The sequence below is a fragment of the Jaculus jaculus genome, chromosome 4 (assembly GCF_020740685.1).
Source record: "Jaculus jaculus isolate mJacJac1 chromosome 4, mJacJac1.mat.Y.cur, whole genome shotgun sequence".
NCBI lineage: Eukaryota > Metazoa > Chordata > Mammalia > Rodentia > Dipodidae > Jaculus > Jaculus jaculus.
Window position 1 is genome coordinate 155,499,209 of NC_059105.1, and position 24,097 is coordinate 155,523,305.

Here is a 24,097-nt window from a genome sequence, read left to right on the forward strand (position 1 = left end):
GGAGACAGAGAGAGAGAAAGGAAGAAAAAGAAAGGATACATCAGGACCTCCAGCAGCTGCAAACGGACTCCAGATGTATCCACCACTTCGTGCATCCAGCTCCACATGGGGAATCAAACCCAGGTCAAAGGCCTGAACCACCGAGGCATCTCTCCAGCCCTTGATAAATTTTAAAAGGTACAAGACTCTATAAAACACAGCTTGGAAAAAGAGAGCAAGTTAATTAAAATATACAAAGATATGGAGCCCATTTCCTGTAACTAAGGACATCAGCATTAAAAAATATTTTATTATTCATTTATTTGAGTGAAAGATGTGTGTGTGACAGAGAGAGTGGGTGCACCAGGGCCTCCAGCCACTGCAAATGAACTCCAGACACATGTACCACTTTGTGCATCTGGTTTATATGGGTCCTGGGGAATTGAACCTGAGTCCTTAGGTTTCTCAGGCAAGCACCTTAACCACTAAGCCATCTCTCCAGCCCCGACATTAGCATTTTAATAAATTGTTTCAAGGAGCATTTCTCAAGAGTTAGAAAGTCAAAATTGTTTCTATTACTTGATTTTGCTCTCCAACTTATAGAAGAAGGAAGCAAAAATACAGGAGATCTAAGTCTCATATTCTAGACAGGACTTCTCTGACCTTTTTTCTTATTGAGAGAAGGAGAAAATGGGCACGCCAGGGCCTCCATCCACTGCACATGAACTCCAGATACAAGCACCACCTAGTGCTTCATATGGGTATAGGGGAATCAAGCCTGGGTCCTTAGGCTTTGCAGGCAAGTGCCTTAACAGCTGAGCCATTTCTCCAGCCCTTATTTTTCTTGTATGTATGTATGGGTGTGTGTGTGTGTATGTGTGTGTGTGTATATATATATATATATTTTCCCCCCCTTTGGTTTTTCAAGGTAGGGCCTCACTCTAGCCCAGGCTGACCTGGAATTCACTATGGAGTCTCAGGGTGGCCTTGAATTTACAGCAATCCTCCTACCTCTGCCTCCCAAGTGCTGGAATTAAAGGCGTGTGCCACCACGCCCAGCTCTCTCTATATTTTTTTTAATTTTTATTTACTTATTTGAGAGCAACAGACACAGAGAGAAAGACAGATAGAGGGAGAGAGAGAGAATGGGCGCGCGAGGGCTTCCAGCCTCTACAAACGAACTCCAGACGCATGCGCCCCCTTATGCATCTGGCTAACGTGGGACCTGGGGAACCGAGCCTCGAACCGGGGTCCTTAGGCTTCACAGGCAAGCGCTTAACCGCTAAGCCATCTCTCCAGCCCTCTATATTCTTTTTTATATTTTATTTATGTATTTGAGGGGAGGAGAGAAAATGGGCACTCCAGGGCCTCCAGCCACTGTAAACGAACTCCAGACACATGCGCTTCTTGTGCATCTGTCTTACATGGGTCCTGGAGAATTGAACCGGGATCCTTTGGCTTTGCAGGCAAATGCCTTAACCCCCAAGCCATTTCTCCAGCCATTATATATATTTTTTTCCTTTATTATTTTGAGAGAGAGAATGGGTGTGCCAGGGCTTCAGCCACTGAAAACAAACCCCAGATGCATGCACACCCTTGTGGGTCTGGCTTATGTGGGTCCTGGGGAGTTGAACCTGGGTTCTTTGGCTTTGCAGGCAAGCATCTTAACCACTAAGCCATTTCTCTAGCCCTGGTAAACTATATTTTTGATATTAGAGAACACATTCTTTTTTTTTAAATTTTTATTAACAACTTCCATGATTATAAAAAAAAATCCCATAGTAATACCCTCCCTCCCCCAACTTCCCCCTTTGAAACTCCATTCTCCATCATATCCCCTCCCCATTAGAGAACACATTCTTGTCAACAGTACTCTAATAGAAACAAAACTAAGACCAGATGTGGTGGTACATGCCTTAAATCCAGCACTCAGGAGGATCACCATGAGTTCAAGGTCACCCTGAGACTCCATAGTAAATTCCAGGTCAGCTTGGGCTAGAGTGAAACCTTACCTTGAAAAACCAAAAAGAAAAAGAAAGGAAAGAAACGAAGACAACAGACATATAAATAGAAAGTGGACTCTGGTGTCTTTTCTCACTAAACCAAAAGATAAATACAAAAACTTCACACCTACTCAACACTTCAGAAATGAAAATGCTTTGTATAAATTTTATTGTATAAATATATCAAGCTACTTTCAGCAACATAAACTGATACCCTTTTAATCTTTTTGATCACAGCAGTTACTTATCCAGCCAGTTCAGGACCAGATGTCTCTTACCTTGCCACTCTTAGCAAATAACTACATGATCAACAGTTAGCTCAGGGAGAGTTGATAAAGACACAAGATACATGAGAATCACTGACCCTTGTTCATGTAGATTCTCTTGCCAAAAGCCATGGAATTTATGGGTTGAGCTCATCGCCACCTTTTGGCTATGAAGGCACCCCAGTTTTTCTTCCTGACTTACATAACAAATGTCTTTTTAACTTAATTTCATTTGAGACAGAGAAAGAGATTATGGGAGCACCAGGGCCTCCAGACACTGCAAACAAACTCCAGATGCATGTGGCCCCTTGTGCATCTGGCTTACGTGGGTCCTGAGGGATGGAATCTGGTTCCTTTGGCTTTGCAGGCAAGCGCCTTAACTGCTAAGCTATCTCTCCAGACCCGAAATGCTTTTTATTTATTTATTTTTTTCGAGGAAGGGGTTCACTGTAGCCCAGGCTTACCTGGAACTCACTCTGTATTCTCAGGGTGGCCTTGAACTCACAGCAATCCTCCTCCTACCTCTGCCTCCCCAGTGCTGGGATTAAAGGTGTACGCCACCACGCCTGGCCACAAATGCCATTTTAAAGTGAAAGCAATCACAAGTTGTTAAGGTTTTAACTTTTTTATTAGAAAACTAAAGCAAAACCAAAGACTCACGGAAATTAAAATATAGAATTCTAATTTCATTGTTAAACCAATATGAAATCTATACCGGTAACAACTAGTCAATTTATCAACATTTCTGAATAAAAGGAGATGGTGAACACGTACCCACAGTGATTACTTTCTCACTGGCCCAGCTCTGCATCACTCACTTTTCTGCGTCATTTGGATTAGGACAACAATTTCTTTCTCATCTATCTTGGCCACTATGATCTGCAAGCTTAAAGCTTTGTCTTTTTTTTTTTTTTCTTTTTTTTTTTTTGAAGTAGAGTCTCACCCTAGCGCAGGCTGACCTGGAATTAACTATGTAGTCTCAGGATGGCCTTGAACTCACAGCAATCCTCCTACCTCTGCCTCCCGAGTGCTGGGACTAAAGGCGTGCGCCACCACTCCCGGCTAACCTTGTCTTTCTTTATTCTTTCTCTATCCCACACAAGTCTGTAAGTACCTGTTTGTTGAGCTTAGAAATGTGAACGCAAAGATGAGTCCAATTAGGGGACTAAGACACCAATAATAAACAAACATAAATAAGGCTTAAAGTCACACAGCATGAGTTAAATATATGGAAAAAACTAGGGAAATTTCAAGAAAGGAGAGATTACATTCAGCTAGAAATGAGGAATGTTTCATGAGGTCAGCATTTGGGTATGGCCTACTTATTCCTAATAGAGAATTCAAAGTAGGCCTGTCTTCCACAGTGCCAACTTGTAGACTGGTGGTCTTGTTTTCTGAAATCTTTTTGACACCAATATTGAAAACTCCTTAATTTCTGTCTCCCATCCAAGTACTAACCACGTCCATCCCTGCTTAGCTTCCAAGATCAGATGAGATCGGGCACATTCAGGGTGGTATGGCCGTAGACCTTAATTTCTATCTCAACAAGCTGTTCATTTCTTAAAATTATTTAAAAATACTAATGTTACAGTTATAATGTAAACAGTAGTTTGGAAACTTCAGTTGATAGTTAATTATAATTACTTTTAAAATATTTTATTTATTTGAAAGAGAGAGAGGCAGATGTGGGGGGGTGGAGGGGGAGAGAGAACAGGTACACCAGGACCTCTAGCTACTGCAAAGGAACTCCAGATGCATGCGCCACCTTGTGCATCTGGCTTATGTGAGTACCGGGGAATGGACTGGGTCCTTAGGCTTCACCAACAAGCACCTTAACTGTTAAGGCCCCAGTTAATTATAATTTCTATATGGGTTAGTTCTTTGTTATTTTTGAGATTTCTCAGCCAAATCACATCTAAGACAGAAGCTACTTAATCATTGAGCCATGATGGCCAAAACTTACTTGGAGTGCTTTATCAAGTCTGCATTTAAACTTAAGTAAGAATGAGAGATGAGATTAATGGCTTTAATGTTCAAAAGTCAAACAATGAAAAAATAATGGCAGCTATGAAATGACATCTATTAACCACAAGAGTCCTTGTATGAAAATTTTTAATGAATTATGAGTCCATGAACATTACAGAATTTAAGCCTTAATATTTCTTCTTTCCTATGTAAAACCAGATAATTAAAAGTCAACCTCAAGTATGACAGAAGACCCTAGTAGAAATTAAGAGTAATCGTAATTAATGTTTGTGTTCACACCTGCATGCTTCATTAAAGAACCAAGTGCTTCCAGTTTCCCAAGGCAACACAGGAAATTCAACTGCACATTTTTTTCCTCATTATAGGTGCAGTTGAAATAGAACAAATGTTTTTCCTTTTAACAGCATGTTTTCATCCATAGCACAAGCACTTTCCCATTATTTTTGTTTTATTTCACTCTCAATATCCTTGTGAGGTAGTGAAGGGAGGGAACAAGAATTTTTTAATTTGTAGATGAGATTACAGGTGAATTTTAGAACAAGTGTTCTCACCTGATATCACCTGAAAAAATTTAAAAATTATGATCAGGACATATCCCAGTGCCAACATCAGGATTTTAGGGTATGGGACCCAAGTTTAGATACTTTAAAAAAAAAAATCATTCTAAACTCACTCCAAAATAGAGCCAAGGTTGAGAAGCATTGGTTCAGGTGAGTGACACTCAGTCTTCAGGTACGAATGTCTTCTCCCCACTCACTCTCTGCACCAGTGAGAACCAGGTCCCCTTGAACACTGAGCAGTTTGTCCTCATGGTCTGGACAGCCACTACTGGTCACTAGGATCAAATTATGAATAAAGGCTCTCCATCCCCTGATGTTTATCCCAACTAGGAACACTTGTATCTTTGAGATACAGGAGCAGGTATGTCACTGTGAGCTCGACAGCCTGAAGTACACAATAAGAACTTGTCTTAAAAATAATGAAATAAAAAGGGAAAAGAAAGGCTTCTTAAATAGACAATTACTTGATTCTGGGAATGAATAACTGTGTTTTGTCTTCCAATCAGCACCTTCAAAACATTGTTGCAAATGAATTATTTACTAATGAGAAAAAACAGAAGTCATCAACAAAACTCAGCAAAAGTTTGTGGAATTAGCCAGATAACAGCCTGAAAATGCAACAAGTACTTAAAGGACTGTACCACTTTCTAACTACTCCATCCTCATTTGAACCAATTTTCACTCATCTATTACTCAAATTTTACACTTTGTCAAATTGGGTTGTTCTATGCCAAGAAAAAATCAGCTTCCATGATAGCTATATTCTCTAATACATTTAACATGTCATTCCACTCTGTACAGGTTTCCTTTTGACATAGATATCAAAAAGAATCTTTAACAAATTTCTCTTTTTCAAACAACAAACCAACTACACAATCAAATACTTGTAAACCTTTCAGGTGGCATCTACAAATCCTTGTCCTATGGCTGGAATCTCCTGCTTCATAGCAGTAGTGGTAATTTTAACTCTAAGAGAGAGACCTTAACAACCTCAGCAAGATGCTCACTGTCCCAAACTCTAATAGATTTAAACAAAATATACATACAGCAATAATCTGAAAAGTACAAAGATTTCACTTGCCTTCATCAATTCTTATGTATGTAAACCATATAATTTATACTTTCATACAGAAAGATGATGCCTGTTTCTCTTCTAACAAAAGAAAAATCTCAGCTCATGTGTGTTAGATTATTAATTCAACAAAGTATTAGTGAAAACATTTGTCAGTCAAAATAGGAAATGATGTTAAACTTTTCTCCAATGAAACTTTCAAAATATTGTCAACCTGAAGTTTTAAGCACAAGGTTTGTATTTCAAGTCCCATGGGGGCAATTACCTGTAATGAGATTAAGAGTATTCTTAACCTGGGTTCAGGCTGGCACTCTTTCAAACTGGTGAGTAAACATTTTGTTGATAGCCCCAGAGAAGAGCTTGAGGCTTAGATTGTTGCATGTAAACAATATGAAACTAAAAATTCTTTATAACATCTATAGCATTATAAAGTTAAAAAATAAAAGAACCATTAATCATTTCTTTTCCTAGAGTTTATGACTAATAGCTCTCGTGTTTAAGGACTGTAAGAGCACACAGCATTGTTCTGTGTTGAGTTTTCTCAGGCCAATTAAATGAAACAAAACTAGATGTCAAAAAATGCACATTACCATTATGTTTAGCACAACCTTACTGATAAATGTATATTAGAAAAATTTGCCTTCCTTCAGTTTTTAGCCAATTGAGAAATCTTTACTATAATTTTGACTGTTTAAAAGAAAAAAACAAAACAGTAGCCAGACGTGGTGGCGCACGCCTTTAATCCCAGCACTCAGGAGGCAGAGGTAGGAGGATCACTGTGGGTTCAAGGCCAGCCTGAGACTGCATAGTGAATTCCAGGTTAGCCTGAACTAGAGTGAGACTCTACCTTAAAAAAAAAAAAGAGTGTAACAGCTATGAGGACTATAAGCCCAAAATAATACCAAATGAACCAACACAACAATTCCTCTTAAAATCCTTTTTGTATTGTCCCCAAATGTTAATCTAATTCTGTACCATGTAGTGATTTTTAAGAGTTGAACTAGAACAAAGCAACCCCTTTGTCCATTTTTAACAGTTTTTTTACACACATATTGTATATACAACTTTTAAAATAGCTGCACGATTTTATTTCTCATTGCTAGAGAAGTGCAGTCCAGGCAGACCATGCTTCTCAATATATTAAAAATATTAAATAAAGCCCAACCAGTTTCATACTTTTCTAATAGTCAAGCTGGCTGGGGAAAAAAGGGACTGGAGAAAGAACAGGCAGTTGTAAGATAGGATAAATCTTTCTTTACAAACAAACCACTTAACAATCTTGCTTTTTCTTATCCTTTTACAGCATCTTTAAAAGCTCACCTTTAAAGTTGGAAATAACACATTGCTAGCTTAGAGACAAATCTGTTGCAACATGCATATGTCAACTGCCCACTCAACCAACTGCAACCCTGAGGATTTTTCTGGCCCAGTGGAAAGAGGAAACATTAAGATAATCTCTGCTGCAGAGTTGCTTCTCCAGTTTACTTCATGTGTTTTTTAGGATGTTTCTTGAACATGCACACATGATATTATCATTTCATGATTCTACTTCCCACAAGTAGATCTCTTCTCCAATGTCTTTCATCCCAAGAAAGCCACTGTCATCCATCCAAAGGTTTTCCAAGGTAAACCAAAGTCACTTCTGTGTTGCCGTACACAGCAGAAACTGCTGGGTATAAACAGGCCTTCGGAAGTCCTCTAAAGGCAACACCCAGGAACTCATACCCACGTTCAAAAGCTAATGTCTTATCTTCCATGTCCAAGATGACTCGAATTCTTTCTCCTATCTGTAAACAGACATCACAATGTAAGAAGAAAAAAAAAAATCCACCAAAGACAAAAGCTAGAAGAAACCAATACAAACTAAGAAGCTGAAAATATTTTAAATATATATATATTTGTTTGTTTGTTTTGTTTTGTTTTTGAGGTAGGGTCTCACTCTAGCCCAGGCTGACTTGGAATTCACTATGGAGTCTCAGGGTGGCCTCAAACTCACAGCAATCCTCTTACCTCTACTTCCCGAGTGCTGGGATTAAAGGCATGCGCCACCACACCCAGTTAAAAGAATATATATTTTAGGGGGGAGAGACGGACTTACCATGGGATATTTTTTATAATCATGGAAAATGCTAATAAAATTTTTAAAAAGTAAAATAAAAAAAATGTACCCAAAAGAAAAAAAAAGAATATATATTTTTAAAGTTATCTAGGAAAATCAGAAAGCAAACTTTCTGGTCAGGAGGAAACATCTAGAAAAAGAACACACATAATTCTCACCATAAATGCTTACTTTGAACACCTTTTAAAGATCACATGAGACCTACATTTACTGCTAACTTTAATGTTCTCCATGAAAAGAACCAGATTATATTTATACTTTGTTTAAAGCCTTTTCCTAAGGAAGTTTACACTAATATCTGTAACTTAGCATATTTTACTAAAAAAAGTCTATCTAAATATTTTCTCAAATTACTGTAGTATATACAAAATTAGTCAGCCAGGGCCCTTAAGGCATTTGCCTGCGAAGCCAAAAGACCCATGTTCGATTCCCCAGGACCCACATAAGCCAGATGCACAAGGTGGTGCATGTGTATGGAGTTAATTTACAGGGGCTGAAGGCCCTGGCTCATCCATCATTCTCATTCTCTCTCTCTAATGAATTAAATAGATATTTAAAAATTTTAAGATTAAAAAAATCAGTTAAAAAATGGGCTATGGAGCTAAATAAAGAGTTCTCAAAGGAAGAAATATGAATGGCATATAAGCATCTAAAAAACTGTTCTACGTCACTAGTCATCAGGGAAATGCAGATTAAAACTACATTGAGATTCCATCTCACTCCTGTCAGATTGGCCACCATCATGAAAACAAATGATCATAAATGTTGGCGGGGATGTGGAAAAAAAGGAACCCTTCTACACTGCTGGTGGGAATGCAATCTGGTCCAGCCATTGTGGAAAACAGTGTGGAGGTTCCTAAAACAGCTAAAGATTGATCTACCATATGACCCAGCTATAGCACTCCTAGGCATATATCCAAAGGACTCATCTCATTTCCTTAGAAGTACGTGCTCAACCATGTTTATTGCTGCTCAATTTATAATAGCTGGGAAATGGAACCAGCCTAGACGTCCCTCAACAGATGAGTGGATAATGAAGATGTGGTACATTTATACAATGGAGTTCTACTCAGCGGTAAAGAAAAATGAAGTTATGAAATTTGCAGAAAAATGGATGGACCTGGAAAGGATTATACTAAGTGAGGTAACCCAGGCCCAGAAAGCCAAGCGCCACATGTTCTCTCTCATATGTGGATCCTAGCTACAGATGATTGGGCTTCTGTGTGAGAATGAAAATACTTAGTAGCAGAGGCCAGTAAGGTAAAAAGGAGACATAAAGAGAAGAGAAAGGAAGGGAGGAGGATACTTAATAGGTTGATATTGTATATATGTAATTACAATGATTGTAATGGGGAGGTAATATGATGGAGAATGGAATTTCAAATGGGAAAGTGTGGGGGTGGGGAGGGAGGGAATTACCATGGGATATATTTTATAATCATGGAAAATGTTAATAAAAACTTAAAAAAAAAATCAGTTAGCCAGAAAAAGAAATGCTGATATATGTTATAACATGAAAACATATTAAGATAAGCAAGACACAAACACACTAATATCATGATTACATTTATGTAAAGTATCCAGGATAATCAAATAGAGATACAAAGTAGAACGGAGGTTACCAGGGGCTGGGAAACAGGGAAAGTGGGGAGATACTGTTTAGTGACAACAGTTTATATTGAGGATGAAGAAAACATTTTGGGTATAGATAGGAGTGATGGTAATATAATACTGTAAACGTATTTAATGCTAGTGAACTACACTTACAAGTGGTTAAAATAATAAGTGTATATGATTTACTATAATTTTTTAAATCACTATAATAAAACATATTTAAGACTTCTGGTTAAGACAGAGGACTAGGACCCACACCAAAAGAAACTGGGGTGAAGAAAGATCAAGATAACACGTAACAAAAAGAAAAAAAGGTAACACGTAACATACACGTCTACCAAAAAGGGAGGTTGTATAAAAAATTATTTGCCTTGGGTAACCCCGTCATGGAAGCTGGAGAGCGCAAAGGACACCCGGCAACTACACCACAGCCAGAAATGCACTAGAGCCAGGGATCCCTCGGCCCTGCTCATACAGGGCTCCCACCAGCCCTCTTAGGCCTTGCGTTCCATCAGCATCAGCAGGTCTACTGGGAAAGGAGTCCCACATGCACAAAAGAAAGGAAAAACAAATCCAGAAGACAGGTGCTTGGGGAGAGCAACAGAGACTCAGCGCTAGCCTCCAGGGGAATCCCCTGAAGGGATCTCTTCCCCTGAGTTCCAGTCTCGCTACAGCCCACAAGAGGGATCCCACACTATACACCAGGCAAATCTGTTTTCTCTTTTACAGAAGGCAGTGAAAACCAGGGAGAACCAAAATCCATCAATATGACAAGAAAAGATAGCTGACTCCGTATCATGAGATGAGCCCCTTCTTATACACCATCCAGGTCCAGGGGAAGACACAGAGAAACTGGCAAGGTAAGCATGAGAGCTGCTCTCACAGCGAGCCTGACAACCTGCGCCAGGGAGAGGGCATAGACGCTGAGCACACTCGAAACGTCATCAAAGCAGAAATCCACAACTTGCTGAGAGCTCAACACTAAAGTGGACTTATCACACACCCGCCAAAGCTTAGAAACATTGAGTAAGGGGGAGGTCAGAAAGACTGTAAGAGCCACAGGGTGGGAAGGAGTATCCAGAGGCATTTGCATCACCCCCACCATGAAGACTGACGTCTGCTTTCATAATTCATAACCTATAATTCCATGGTAAACACCCTAATGAAGAGAGCCCTCAGTGGAATGGGGGTGGGGAAGAAGAGAATGGGACCAACACATGATTTCTTTCTCCATACAACAAAGTTTCTAATTGATAAAAAGAAAAGGAAAAAAAAAAACCCACTAAGCAGAGGATGGTGGTTCATGCTTTTACCTGGAAGGCCAAGGTAGGAAGCTTGCCATGGGTTTGACGCCAGCCTAGGACTACAGAGTGAGCTCCAGGTCAGCCTAGCCTAGAGCAAGACCCTACCTCAAAAAAAATTTAAGGGCTGGAGAGATGGCTTAGTGCTTAAGCGTTTGCCTGTGAAGCCTGAGGACCCCGGTTTGAGGCTCAATTACCCAGGACCCACGTTAGCCAGATGCACAAGTAGGCACACACATCTGGAGTTCATTTGCAGTGGCTGGAGGCCCTGGTGCACCCTCTCTCTCTCTCGCGCGCGCTCTCTCTCTCTCTCTCTCTCTGCCTCTTCTCTGTCTGTTGCTCTCAAATAAATAAATAAATAAGATTTTTTAAAAATTAATTAGCTGGGCGTGGTGGAACACCTATAATCCCAGAATTTGGGAGGTAGAGGTAGGAGGATCGCTGTGAGTTTGAGGCCACCCTGAGACTACATAGTGAATTCCAGGTCAGCTTATGCTAGAGTGAGACCCTACCTCGAAAAAAAAACAAAACAAAAAAAATTAATTAAATAAACAAATGAATAAATAAGTAGGGCTAAAGAGATGGCCTAGCAGTTAATGCATTTGTCTGTGAAGCCTAAGGACCCATCTTTGACTCTCTAGGTCCCACGTAAGCCAGACACATAGGTGACAAACGCACACAAGGTCGCACATGCGCACAAGCTGGTCTGGAGTTCAACTGCAGTGGCTGGAGGCCCTGGCACAATTCTCTCATAAAAAACATTACGAAAAAATTTAAATAAATAAGCCAGGCATAAATGGCACATACCTTTAATCCCACACTCAGGAGGCAGCAGTAAAAGGATTGCCATGAGTTCAAGGCCAACCTGAAACTACTTAGTGAATTGCAGGCCAGCTTAGGCTAGAGTGAGACCCTACCCTAGTACATACATCAAGCATGGTAACAAATGTCTGTAATCCTAGCACCCAGGAAGTGGAGGCAGGATCATAAATTCAAGGTTATAGCCAGAGGTGGTGGTGCACACCTTTAATCCCAGTACTCAGGAGGATCAACATTCAGGAGGAGGACTGCCATGAGTTCAAGGCCATCCTGAGACTACAAAATGAATGTCAGGTCAGTTTAGAGACCTTACCTCAAAAAAAAAAAAAAAAAAGGTACACAGCCAGTTCAAGATCTACCTCCTGATTATAACTCCTGCTATCATTTACTTTCCTGCCAACATGCACTTTTTTCCTCCCTTTGCCCAACTCAACCTGTAACACATACCCTTATCCGAAGGCCATCTAAATCACCCCAGCTACCAACAAAACCCAAACCAAAATCATGCTAATGTTCTGGTAAGTTTATCCCATTTAACCTTCTCATCAATCCTGGGCATTATCCCTATTTTGCAGCACAGTAAGACAGAACTGATTCTGCTGCAATTCACAAGTTGCTTCACCTTGAACACACAGCATTCAGTACAGGAAGCAAAACGACCTTACTAGTATGTGCGCCAGCACGAAACGCCTGGGGATGGCAGAGCCACTAGAAACTGCTAAGAGGGAACTCCAGAAGCAAAAGGACAGCAGAAAGAATGAACATACGAGTCTTAGAATGAACTCTGCCCACATCATTGCGAGACCAGTAAAGGTCAGGCAGGCATGGAAAACTCCCAGGAAGCCAGGCTAAAAAAGAAGCAAAGCTAGCCGGGCGTGGTGGCGCACACCTTTAATCCCAGCACTCGGGAGGCAAAGGTAGGAGGATCGCTGTGAGTTCGAGGCCACCCTGAGACTCCATAGTGAATTCCAGGTCAGCCTGGGCTAGAGTGAGACCCTACCTCGAAAAACTTAAAAAAAAAAAAAAAAAAGAAGCAAAGCTGACAAAACTAGTGTTTGCTGCAGCATACCACATGGATAACAAAGCTTAGAGTTTTGAACCTAGACAAGCTAACTGCTTACATTACAAGAAAATCTACACACATAAAAGAATAAAGCCATTCCTTGGGGCTGAGGAGATGGCTCTGCCATTAAAGGCTCTTGCCTACAAAAGCCTGATGGCCTTGGATTCAATTCTCCAATATCCACATAAAGCCAGATGTAGGCTAAGCAAAGTGGCGTATGCCTTTAATCCCAGCACTGGAGAGGTAGGAGGATCGCTGTGAGTTCAAGGCCACCCTGAGACTACACAGTGAATTCCAGGTCAGCCTGAGCTACAGTGAGACCCTGACTTGGAAGAAAAAAAAAAAGCCAGATGCAAAGTGGCACATGCATCTGAAGTTCATCTGCAGCAGCAGGAGCCCTAGGGAACCCATTCATTGTCTGTCTCTTTCTCTCTCTCACACATAAACAAATTTTAAAAATCACTAGCAATATATAAGATATAAATACTACTAACCAACTTGACTTGTCATGTACAGAGTATTCCAACTAAGAAGAGAATATACATTCTTTTTAGCACATGTGAAACACTCATCAAAATACACCATACTAGCTGGGTGTGGTGGCGCACGCCTTTAATCCCAGTATTTGGGAAGCAGAGGTAGGAGGATCGTTGTGAGTTCAAGGCCACCCTGAGAATACATAGTGAATTCCAGGTCAGCCTGGGCTAGAGTGAGACTCTACCTCAAGAAAACAGAACAAAAAAACAAAACAAAACACCATACTGTGGAGAATAAAATAGGTCTCAATGAATTTAAGTTTAAATAAAACCCAATTATGTTCTCTTAAAAAAAAAAAAAAAAAAGGCTGAAAGACTTTCAGTGCACATAAAGGTAGCAGTAAGACTTTATTTTCATCAATAAGTCCAGACACCCATTTCTACAGGATAATTGCAGAGCTAAAACAGACGAGGCAGAAAGGATTCTCTGAGAAAAATCCCTGCCAGCTTGTATACTTCAGGAAGCGGGAGATGTATTCCACTTACCTCGACTACACTGCAGTGTGCCTGAGTTGAGGGTGTTGCTGAGGTAGGATTTCAAGCTACATGTGGATCTGAAATATGCAATCTATATTTTGGATTTCTTTTTCTTTTTTTTTAGTTTTTCAAGCTAGAGTCTCACCCTAGCCAAGGCTGGCCCAGAATTCACTATGTAGTCTCACGGTGGCCTAAAACTCACCATGATCCTCCTACCTCTGTGCTGAATGCTGGGATTAAAGGCATGTGCCACCACACCTGCACCCGGCTTTAGACTTTGAATTTCTTATCAGACTGTTGTTTTACATTCTGCTGAATTTATAATTTGATTTTTAGAAAAAGCAATTATAATTTTGATTCTAGAATCAAATGAGTGTGAGTGAAAGCATTAATATGCAAAGAATTTTAAATATGTTGCAGCGTGCCTCAACATGCCTATCTACAAAAATTATGAATGTCTCCAAGGGCTTTGAATCCACAAACAGACTAACAGGTAGCGGAGAGTGAGCAGGCATGTATGTGCATCTAAGTGTGTTTGCTATGGCGAGTCTCCACATGTGCCAAGATATAGTAAAGACGACAAACCTGAGCAAGCGCTGGCAAGTGGGCTGGAGAGACAGCTTAGTAGTTAAGGCCTGAGAAGCCTAAGGACACAGGTTTGATGCCCCAGTACCCACGTAAGCCGGATGTACAAGATGGTACGCACATCTGGAGTTCTTTTTCAGTGGCTAGAGGCCCTGCTGTGCACATTCTCTATCTGCCTCTACCCCCCCCACCCCAAACAGCATAAACAAAGAACTGGCAAACTATATATATAGCCCTTGGGCCAAACTGGCCCTATAACCATAAATGAGGTCTTACTGGAGTCTAGCCATGTTCACTTATTCACATTATCTACAACTGACTTAATGTTAAAACAACAGAATTAAAAGTTATTACTGAGAAAATATGGGATGAAATGCCTAAAATATTTACTCTTAAGCCCTACACAGAAAAAGCTTGGCAATCCTGATCAAAAGCAAAGATGTATGCATTAAGATGCATTAAGTATTGACATATATCATTTACTTAAAAACTACCCCCCAAAAAAACCCCACAGTTCCTACATAAAAGTGTTTAAGACAATTTAAGGCATGATTTGAAAAGACCTATATCTAAGAAAATACTGTTTCTCACCTGGTATTTTGGTGCATTGTTGCACTGTGGGAAACTGCCATTGACTTCCCCATTATGTAGCAGATTATTGTCCACAAGATTCCAGCCCCAGCTCTGGTCGTCACTTCCGAGCAATGCCACATAACCTTGGCACTGCATGGGGGCCCGTTTAGTGGCAATTCCTATCACTGCCACAGTGCCCAAAGGACCCTCCCACCACACTTCCCAAGCATGGCGGCCCTCACTGAAACCAATCTTGGTCCTTGCACCATCAGTGCTTTGAGCGATGGGATTTCGATGTAAAGTAAAGCCATTCTTCTTAATATACACATTCCTGGAACAGTCATTAGTGCTGAAGGCATGCTGGAAAGCACGTACCTAAAATAAAAAACAAACCAAAACAGAAAATTTGAGTTTTCTTAAATATCAAAAAGCATGAAAGGAATGAAGGAAGAGAGGGAAGGAGGGAGAGAGGGAGGGAGGGAGGGAAGGAGGAAGAAAGGAAGGAGAAAGAGGGAGGGAGGGAGGGAGCGAGCCAAGCATGGTGGCGCACACCTTTCATCCCAGCACTCGGGAGGCAGAGGTAGGAGGATCACCATGAGTTCGAGACCACCCTGAGAGTACATAGTGAATTCCAGGTCAGCCTGGGCTGCAGTGAGACCATACCTCAAAAGACAAAAAAAAAAAAAAAAAAAAAAAAAAGCCCAAACTTTAGGCTATGTTTACAAATAAAAAATTATGTATTTTAAAACAACACACTCAGTGTTTCCAAATGTCTCAGGATGGGAAATTAACATTAGATATTAAACAATATTAAAAATAACTGCCAACTGGAACAAGCATGGTAACGCATTCCTGAGTAGAGGCGGAAGAGGGAGGATCATTTGAACCAGAAGTTGAAGATGATCCCAGAGTAACAACAGAAAGAGGCCCAGTCAAAGGAAAGCAGGGAAGTGGCAAGCCAACTGCCTTATCACTAACCAAATTACAAACTATAATATAATTCCTACAAGTAAACTTCCTGTTTCTGTTTGTCTGTTTTTTGTTTTTTCGAGGTAGGGTCTCACTCTAGCTCAGGCTGACCTGGAATTTACTATGTAGTCTCAGGGTGGTCTTGAAGTCACAGTGAACCTCCTACCTCTGCCTCACTAGTGCTAGAATTAAAGGGGTGCACCACCACGCCTGGCTAAGTAAGCATCTTAAAACATCAAAACAGAGGCTGGGAAAATGATTCAGTGGGTGAGAGTCTGAGTTTAATCTCCAACATCCACATAAAAAGCTACAAATGTGGGCTAGAGAGATGACTTAGCAGTTAAGCACTTGCCTGTGAAGCCTAAGGACCCCAGTTCGAGGCTTGATTCCCCAGGACCCACGTGAGCCAGATGCACAAGGGGACGCACGCATATGGAGCCTGTGTGCAGTGGCTGGAAGCCCTGGTGCACCCACTCTCTCTTTCTATCTCTGTCACTCTCAAATAAATAATTTTTTTTTAAAAGCTATATACATGGGGGCTGGAGAGATGACTTAGTGGTTAAGGCATTTGCCTGCAAAGCCTAAGGACCCTGGTTTGATTCTCCAGTACCCACATAAGCCAGATGCACAAGGGGGCAGTGGCTGGAGGCCCTGGCATGCCCATTCTCTCTCTCTCTCTCTCACTCAAATAAACAAATAAATAAAATATATATATTTTTAAAAGCTACACATACCTGTGAGGACAACATTGATAGGGGCAGAGAGACAGGATTGCTGGGGCCAGGATAAATAGGAGGGGAAACAAAAAAAGGAGCTCCAGGTTCAGTGAGAGACTGTCTCAAGGAAATATGGTGGAATATAGAAAGGACGCTCAACATCTTTCTCTGGCCTCCACACATGTGCATGTAGGGGTGCACAGTGGCACACACATGCATATACCACAACACTAAGCACACACACACAAAAAACCCAAAACATATACATAGGCATCCTTGTATTTCAGAGATAATACTCAAATGTTTATACATGAAACAATGGTATGTAGTAACTGCTTTGATATAGCCAGGGGCCTAGTGGGGTACACATGAAACTAGATTTGTCACTGGTAAAGTTTGATGGTATACATAAGGAAATTTGTCAATCTATTTACTTTTGTTTATATTTGACATTTTTAAACTATTTTTTCAGTGCTAGGGACTGGATCTTCGGCCTCATGCATGGTAGACAAGTACTCTACCACCAAGCTACATCTCCAGCGCTTATACCTGATTTTTTTTGTTGTTGTTATTGTTTTTCAAGGTGGGGTCTTGCTCTATCCTAGGCTGACCTGGAATTCATGATATAATCTCAGGGTGGCCTTGAACTCATGGCAATCTTCCTACCTCTGCCTCCCAAGTACTAGGATTAAAAGTGTGCGCCACCACACCTGGCTATACCTGATATTTTTATATCAAAAAATTAAGACACACACAGTTTTCATCTTGTCAGTGCTATCATCAAAAAGACTTACAGCCTGGGGAGGTGACACACGCCTGTAATACCAGCACTTAGAAGGTGAAGGCAGAATGATCGGAAGTTCAAGGTCATCCTCAGCCATAGAGCAAATTCCAAACCAGCCTGGGCCACGTGAGACCTGGTGTGTGTAAAAGTCAGAGGACAACTTTCAGGTGTCAGTCCTAATGTTCCACCTCATTTGAGGCAGGGTCTTTCACTGTTCACCACTCTGTTCTCCAGGCTAGCTGGCCTGCAAGCTCCCACCGGATTCTTCTGCCTGTAGCTCCCATCTCATCATAGGTGGACTGGGATCCCTCATATGGGTTCTGGGGGGCCAAACTCAGGTATTCACACCTGTGCAGAACATGCTTTATCTACAGAGCCATCTCTCTAGCACACAATCAGGTTTTTTTTAAATTCTAAATACAATTAAAAAAATAGCTTATTTTTTGTGTAAATCATAACAAATTCTCACGTTTTAATAGTTTAAAACTTTTGGTTTATATTTTACTTTAAAATCTACACTTTTGTTGGACACAGTGGTGTATGCCATTAATCCCAGCACTCAGGAAGCCAAAGTAGGAGGATTGCTGTGAGTTCAAGGCCAGCCTGAGACTACTTGGGCAAAAGTGAGACCCAGCTTGAAAAAAAAATATTTGAAGGTGGGGAGGTCCTTGAGTAGATGGCTCAGAGCTTAACACTTGCTTGCAAAGCTTAGGTTAAAGTAAACTGCCCAAATCCTTGTGAGACCATTAAAGGTTAGAGAGACATAAGAAACTCCCAGGAAACGCAGCTGAAAAAACCTGGGCATTTGCTCCAGCATTCCATACAGGAGACAAAGCTTATAGTTTTCAGTCTACACAAGTTAACTGCATGCATTACCAGAAAACCTACTCACATGAACGAATAAAGCCATTTCTTGGGGCTGGAGAGATGGCTCAGCCGTTAAAGGCTCTTGCCTACAATGCCTGATGGCCTTGGGTTCGACTCTCCACACACAGCGGCAGGAGGCACTGATGCACCCATTCTCTCTCTCTTTCAAATAAATAACTATTTCAAACACCTTAACCACTAAGCCATCTCTCCAGCCCCCCTCCTTTTTTTAATATTTTGTTTATTCATCTGGGAGAGAGAGAGCAGGGACAAATCAGTCAGACTTTACATGAGTGGCTGGGGAACTGAATCCAGACCACAGGCTTTGCTGTCAAACTTCTTTAACCATTAAGCCATCTCTCCAACCCCTAGATCTTTTTTTCTTTGCTTTAGTTTTTTGAGGTAAGGTCCCACTCTAGCCCAAACTGACCTGGAATTCACTGTTGTCTCAGGGTGACTCCGAACTCATAGTGATCCTCCTACCTCTGTCTCCCAAGTGCTGGGATTAAAGGCATGAGCCACCCCTGCAAGATGTTATTTTCTTTCTTTCTTTCTATCTATCTTTCTTTCCTTCTTTCCTTCTTTCTTTCTTTTCTTCAAGGTAGGGTCTCACTCTAGCCCAGGCTGACCTGGAATTCACTATGGAGTCTCAAGGTGGCCTCGAACTCACGGCGATCCTCCTACCTCTGCCTCCCAAGTGCTGGGATTAAAGGTGTGCGCCACCACGCCCGCCTTTTTTTTTTTTTAGATGATATTAGATGATTGTTTTTTACTACAATCTAGTGGTGATATCTTTGTTAGAAAATAAGATCTTGCCAGGCGTGGTGGTACACGCCCTTAATCCCAGCATTTGGGAGGCAGAGGTAGGAGGATCGCCGTGAGTTCGAGGCCACCCTGAGACTCCATAATGAATTCCAGGTCAGCCGAGCTAGAGTGAGACCTTACCTCGAAAAACCAAAAAAAAAAACCAAAAAAACATCTAATCTCATCAAAAGTGACCAATTCTCTACAGGAAATGCAAAGGACAAAAGAGCATACTAAGCAACACAATGATAATGAAATCAGAAAAACCTAGGGTGACAAGTGAGTTGCTGGGGAGGGAGGAGATAGAAGCCATCTGTAGAGTAAAATAGCCTGAAGAGGCTTATCAATTGGTTGTTATGGGAACCTTACATAGAATGTTGATTAAATAAAGTATAAATTAAAATGTAAGATTTAGAAATTTTATATGAAGAAATATCAGTTTCTTGTTACAAGTGATAATAGTATTGCGATTTTACTAAAGGGCTTTTTTTTAGAATGGATACTGAAAATTTCAAATAAAATGGGAAAATACTAAATGTATATATGTATATAATATGTAAAATTTTGTTTTGTCTTGTTTTTGTTTGTTTGTTTTTTTGAGAAAGTGTCTGACTCTGACCTAGAATTCACTATGTAATCTCAGGCTGGCCTCGAACTCACAGCAATCCTCCTACCTCTGCCTCCCAAGAGCTGGGATTAAAGGCGTGCATCACCAAGCCCGGCTCCTAAATAACTTTCTAAAATCCATAGATTTTTAAAAATCATTTTTATTTATTTATTAGAGTCAGAGAGGGGGGAGGGGGGGGAGAGGGAGGGAGGGAGGGAAGATGGGAGGATGAGCGCGCCAGGGCTTCCAACCCCTGCAAACGAACTCCAGATGCATGCGCCCCCTTGTGCATCTGGCTAATGTAGGTTCTGGGGTATCGAACGAACCTGGGTCCTTTGGCTTTGCTGGCAAGCACCTTAACCGCTAAGCTGTTCCTCTAGCCCTAAAATCCATAGTTTAAGTGGTGGCTCATGCCTTTAATCCCAGCCATCAGGAGGTCGAAGGAGGAGGATTGCCGCGAGTTTGGGGCCAGCCTGGGTTACAGTGAAACCTGCCTCAAAAGGGGGGTAGTGTATCCAGTCAAGGTTGCAGACTGTGGACGCACACAAGTTCCAGGGGCGAAATCAGAAGGCAGCAGAAATGGAGGACGAGCCTGGCATGGTGGCAAGCCTGACAACATGCACCAGGTTGATGGAACAGGACACCGAGGACACTCAAAACCTACCAAAGCAGAGATCCAGAAGCTGCTGAGAGCTCAACACAAAGACAGACTAAAACTACAGCAAGGCTCAGGGAGTTCTGCTGAAGTGGGGGCAGAAAAAATCTTAGAGCCACAGGGCAGAAGGGAATATCCAGAGGCACTGCCCCCCACCCCTCAACAACTGACCGCTGCTCTCACAACTCATAACCCACAACCCCGTGGTGAGTACCAGCAATCCCCCTGAGGAGGGCCCTCGGTGGAATGGAGGCAGGGGAGGAGGGAAACGGTACCAACACATGATGTGTCCATAAAAGTTTCTACTTAATTTAGTTTCTGTCTCAGACTCTTAGCTACCTAGATTTTATATCTCAGGAAACAACGGTAAGACCAAACTTAGCTGCTGGAAGTGTGGCTCAGTGGTAGAGTGTCTACTTAGCATACACAAAGCCTTAGGTTGGACCCATAGCAGAGGAAAGAAAGAAAAAAAATAGTTTAGGGCCATACCACCCTGCACACACCCGATTTTGTCTGATCTCAGAAGCTAAGCAGGGTCAGGCCTGGTTAGTACTTGGATGGGAGACCACCTGGGAATACCAGGTGCTGTAGGCTTAAAAGAAAAGAAAAAAAACTAACTTAGTGTCTAAGTCTGAAATTTAGAGTATTAAAATTAGATGCCAAGTCTGACTAGGATAACCAATGCTACTTGGAGATATGTAAAACATGAAGTTTAAAAAAGAAAATTCCTAGGGATGGAGGTAAAGCTCAGTAGTAGAGTGTGTGCTGAGCATTCATGAGGCCCTTGGTTTGATCCAAATGATGGGAAGAAGGAAAGGGGACTGGAGAGTTGTCTCAGCAGTGAAAGGTACTTACTTGCAAAGCCTGGAAGCCAGGGTTCAAATCCCCACTACCCACATAAGCCAGATGCACAAAGTGGTGCATGCATCAGGAGTTCATTTGCAGTGGCCCTGGCATACTCCCTCCCTCTCTGTTTGCAAATAAGTAAATAAAATAAAAAGAGGAAGGAAAGGAGGGAGGGAAAAGAGAAGGAAGACCCCCATGATATATCTAGTTCCAGCTTCCCTTTTCCAATGTATATGCCTTCATTCAATCCAAGTACTCTGTATCATTAGCTTAGACCGCTAAGCCCCAACACTAAGAGCTGCCACCTACTTGAAATCTCTTGGATAGCCAAAAACTCCATGAATTCTACTCTGCAACTGAGCTCACTGCCAGCCCAAGCAATACCTGTATTACATAAGCAAGATACCCAGGAGCCACCCTTAGCTCCACCCTCTTCCTCACCTAGTCAAAACTCTGTTAACTTTTGCTTCCTAAATCTGTCAGTTTTCTCCACCTTCATCATTACTGATCTATACTGTATTTCCAAAGCTTTCTTCCAACCCATTCTTCATACTGAAATCAGAAATAGCCTCTTTAAAGTGCAAAATAATTATATTACTGATCACATGTTCCTAAGTTTCTTCACTGTAGTTTGGCACCATCAATTTCTCCCATCTTACTCAAACAAGCATCACCTTGGTTCTTTTACTTATACAGAAACCACCTTACAAAACAATGTATTTGAAAGTAATGCTCCTTACCTTTTTACACTAAAACTTTTTATTTTTATTTATTTAGTTGAGAGTGACGGGGGGAAGGGGAGGGGAGAGGGAGAGAATGGGTGCACCAGGGACTCCAGCCACTGCAAATGAACTCCAGATGCGTGCACCCCCTTGTGCATCTGGCTAACATGGGTCCTGGGGAATCGAGCCTCGAACCGGGGTCCTTAGACTTCACAGGCAAGCGCTTAGCCCTTAAGCCATCTCTCCAGCCCTAAAACTTGTTTTAATATAATAGAATAAGCTGGGTGTTGTGGCCTATAACTGTAATTCCAGAACTTTCAAGCCAAAACCAGAGGATGGCAACCTGGAGGCCAGCCTTTGCTAAATAGTGAGATGATGACTCCAAAAAAATTTATATAGAAAAGATACATATATGTGTGTGTACACATATATGTAATATGTATATAAACAGTGCATCTGTTTCATATGAAAATAATTTATCACTTACTTAGACCCTCAGTGGAAGTCTAGCATTAAAAAGGATTACATTGGGTTCAGGGGGTAAAGTGTTTGTTATGAAAAGCATGAGGATCCAAGTTCAGGTCTCCAGGAACCAGGAAAAAAGAAAAAAAAAAAAAAAACAGAAATGGTAGCACATACCTAGCACTAAGACAGAATGATCCCTAGGACTTACTGACTACCTAGTCTAAATGAATCAGTGAGCTTCAAGCTCAGTAACAGACGCTACCACAAAAAAATAATAATAATAATAATAATAATCCTGGGCCGGGCATAGTGGTGCATGCCTTTAATCCCAGCACTTGAGAGGATCACCATGAGTTCAAGGCCACCCTGAAACTACATATGTGAGCTCCAGGTCAGCCTGGGCTACAGTGAAACCCTACCTCAAAAAACCAAAATAATAATAATAACAACAATAATAATGGTAAGGTGGAGAGCAATTGAGGAAAACACTCAAGAGTAACCTCTGGTCTCCACACACATGTGCACACATGCATGCACTTTTACTATGTATCATAAAGGTGCAAGAATCCAGGAGGAAAAATAAGAACACGGGAATCAGCACATTAGATGATAAACAGAGCAGAAGTGACATCACAGTAGAACTAAGAAAAAGTTAGCAAAAAAGTAGTCATTAACAGCAAATAAGGCAGAATTATGGCAGTTATATGGTGCCAACGGGGGGATGTCCTATTAAAGTCCCTTTTCTTGAAAGTTAGCAAGATGCCTAGGAACATACTGCTAAGTGCAAAATACTGTGGGCAATAAGAGAACGCGGACAAAAGTAAAGAGAATGTGGCTATAAATCAGAGCTTGGAAAAAGAAGGGTGAACGCAAAGATTCCCATAAACAGTTCACTTTTAAAGCAGCCGAAGTGAAATAATATCATGAAAGTCTACTTTGAAGGCCGGGGGGAGGGGGTGGACTGAGAGTATTAAAAGGTACAAGAGTTGATGATGGTATGTTTTTAAGAGCAAAGACTATCGACGGTAGAATGAATGGTGGAAATCAGTGATGAACAAACGGCCTGGTCCTGTTTAAAGTGGGTTAAGGAGCAGAACTTCCATCCAAAGAAAAGAGGATCTTTATGGAGGGGGGGGGATGAGAAAGACACTGATTGGAGCCCTGGAAAGGCGGGAGGTTGAGCGAGGCGTCTGGCTCAGCAGCTTTGGTTGATAAAAACACTGACTGGGGGAGGCGGATGGGACTGGGGCAGCGGCACGGCCTGGGCTTCGCTCACCTTGGCCTTGTAGCTGGGCAGGTTGCAGAGGATGTCAGTGCGCAGAGCCTCTTCTGCCAGGCTGCGGGCGCACAGGCTCCGCCACACCTCGCTGTTCTCGTCGCCGTGCAGGCAGCGGTACCAGTGCTTGCACACGAGGGCGCAGCTCCTGAGCTCTGACAGCTCCAGGTACGAGAACACCAACTCCAGCACCCGGCTGGGCAGCCGGCCGCCGGCCCCGGCCGATCCGTATCCCGCGCCCGCACCGGCGCCGCCGCCGCCGCCACCGGCCCCGGCCCCGGCCCCGCTGCAGCCAGCGCCGCCCGAGGCCGCCCCAACCCCCAGGCCTGGCGCCGCCATCGCCTCACCAGCCGGCCCGGAGGCCGCCGCCTCCGCCGCTTCGCCCCGTGTCCGCGCGCAAGGCCGAGCCTCGCCTGGAGACTGGAGCGGAGCG

The 24,097-nt window shown here is 42.0% G+C and overlaps 1 protein-coding gene and 1 pseudogene across 1 annotated transcript; one reads left to right on the forward strand and one right to left on the reverse strand.

Moving 5' to 3' along the window:
• Positions 1-4,260: 4,260 nt before the first annotated feature.
• Positions 4,261-24,003, reverse strand: Fbxo45 (F-box protein 45). The gene is made up of 3 exons (XM_004671729.3): positions 23,665-24,003; positions 14,972-15,328; positions 4,261-7,653 (listed from the first exon to the last, which is right to left on the reverse strand). Exons 1-3 carry the CDS (start codon positions 24,001-24,003, stop codon positions 7,468-7,470), a joined length of 882 nt encoding a protein of 293 aa, XP_004671786.2. The 3' UTR covers positions 4,261-7,467.
• On the forward strand, positions 20,831-20,949 carry LOC123460298 (annotated as a pseudogene).
• Positions 24,004-24,097: the final 94 nt, after the last annotated feature.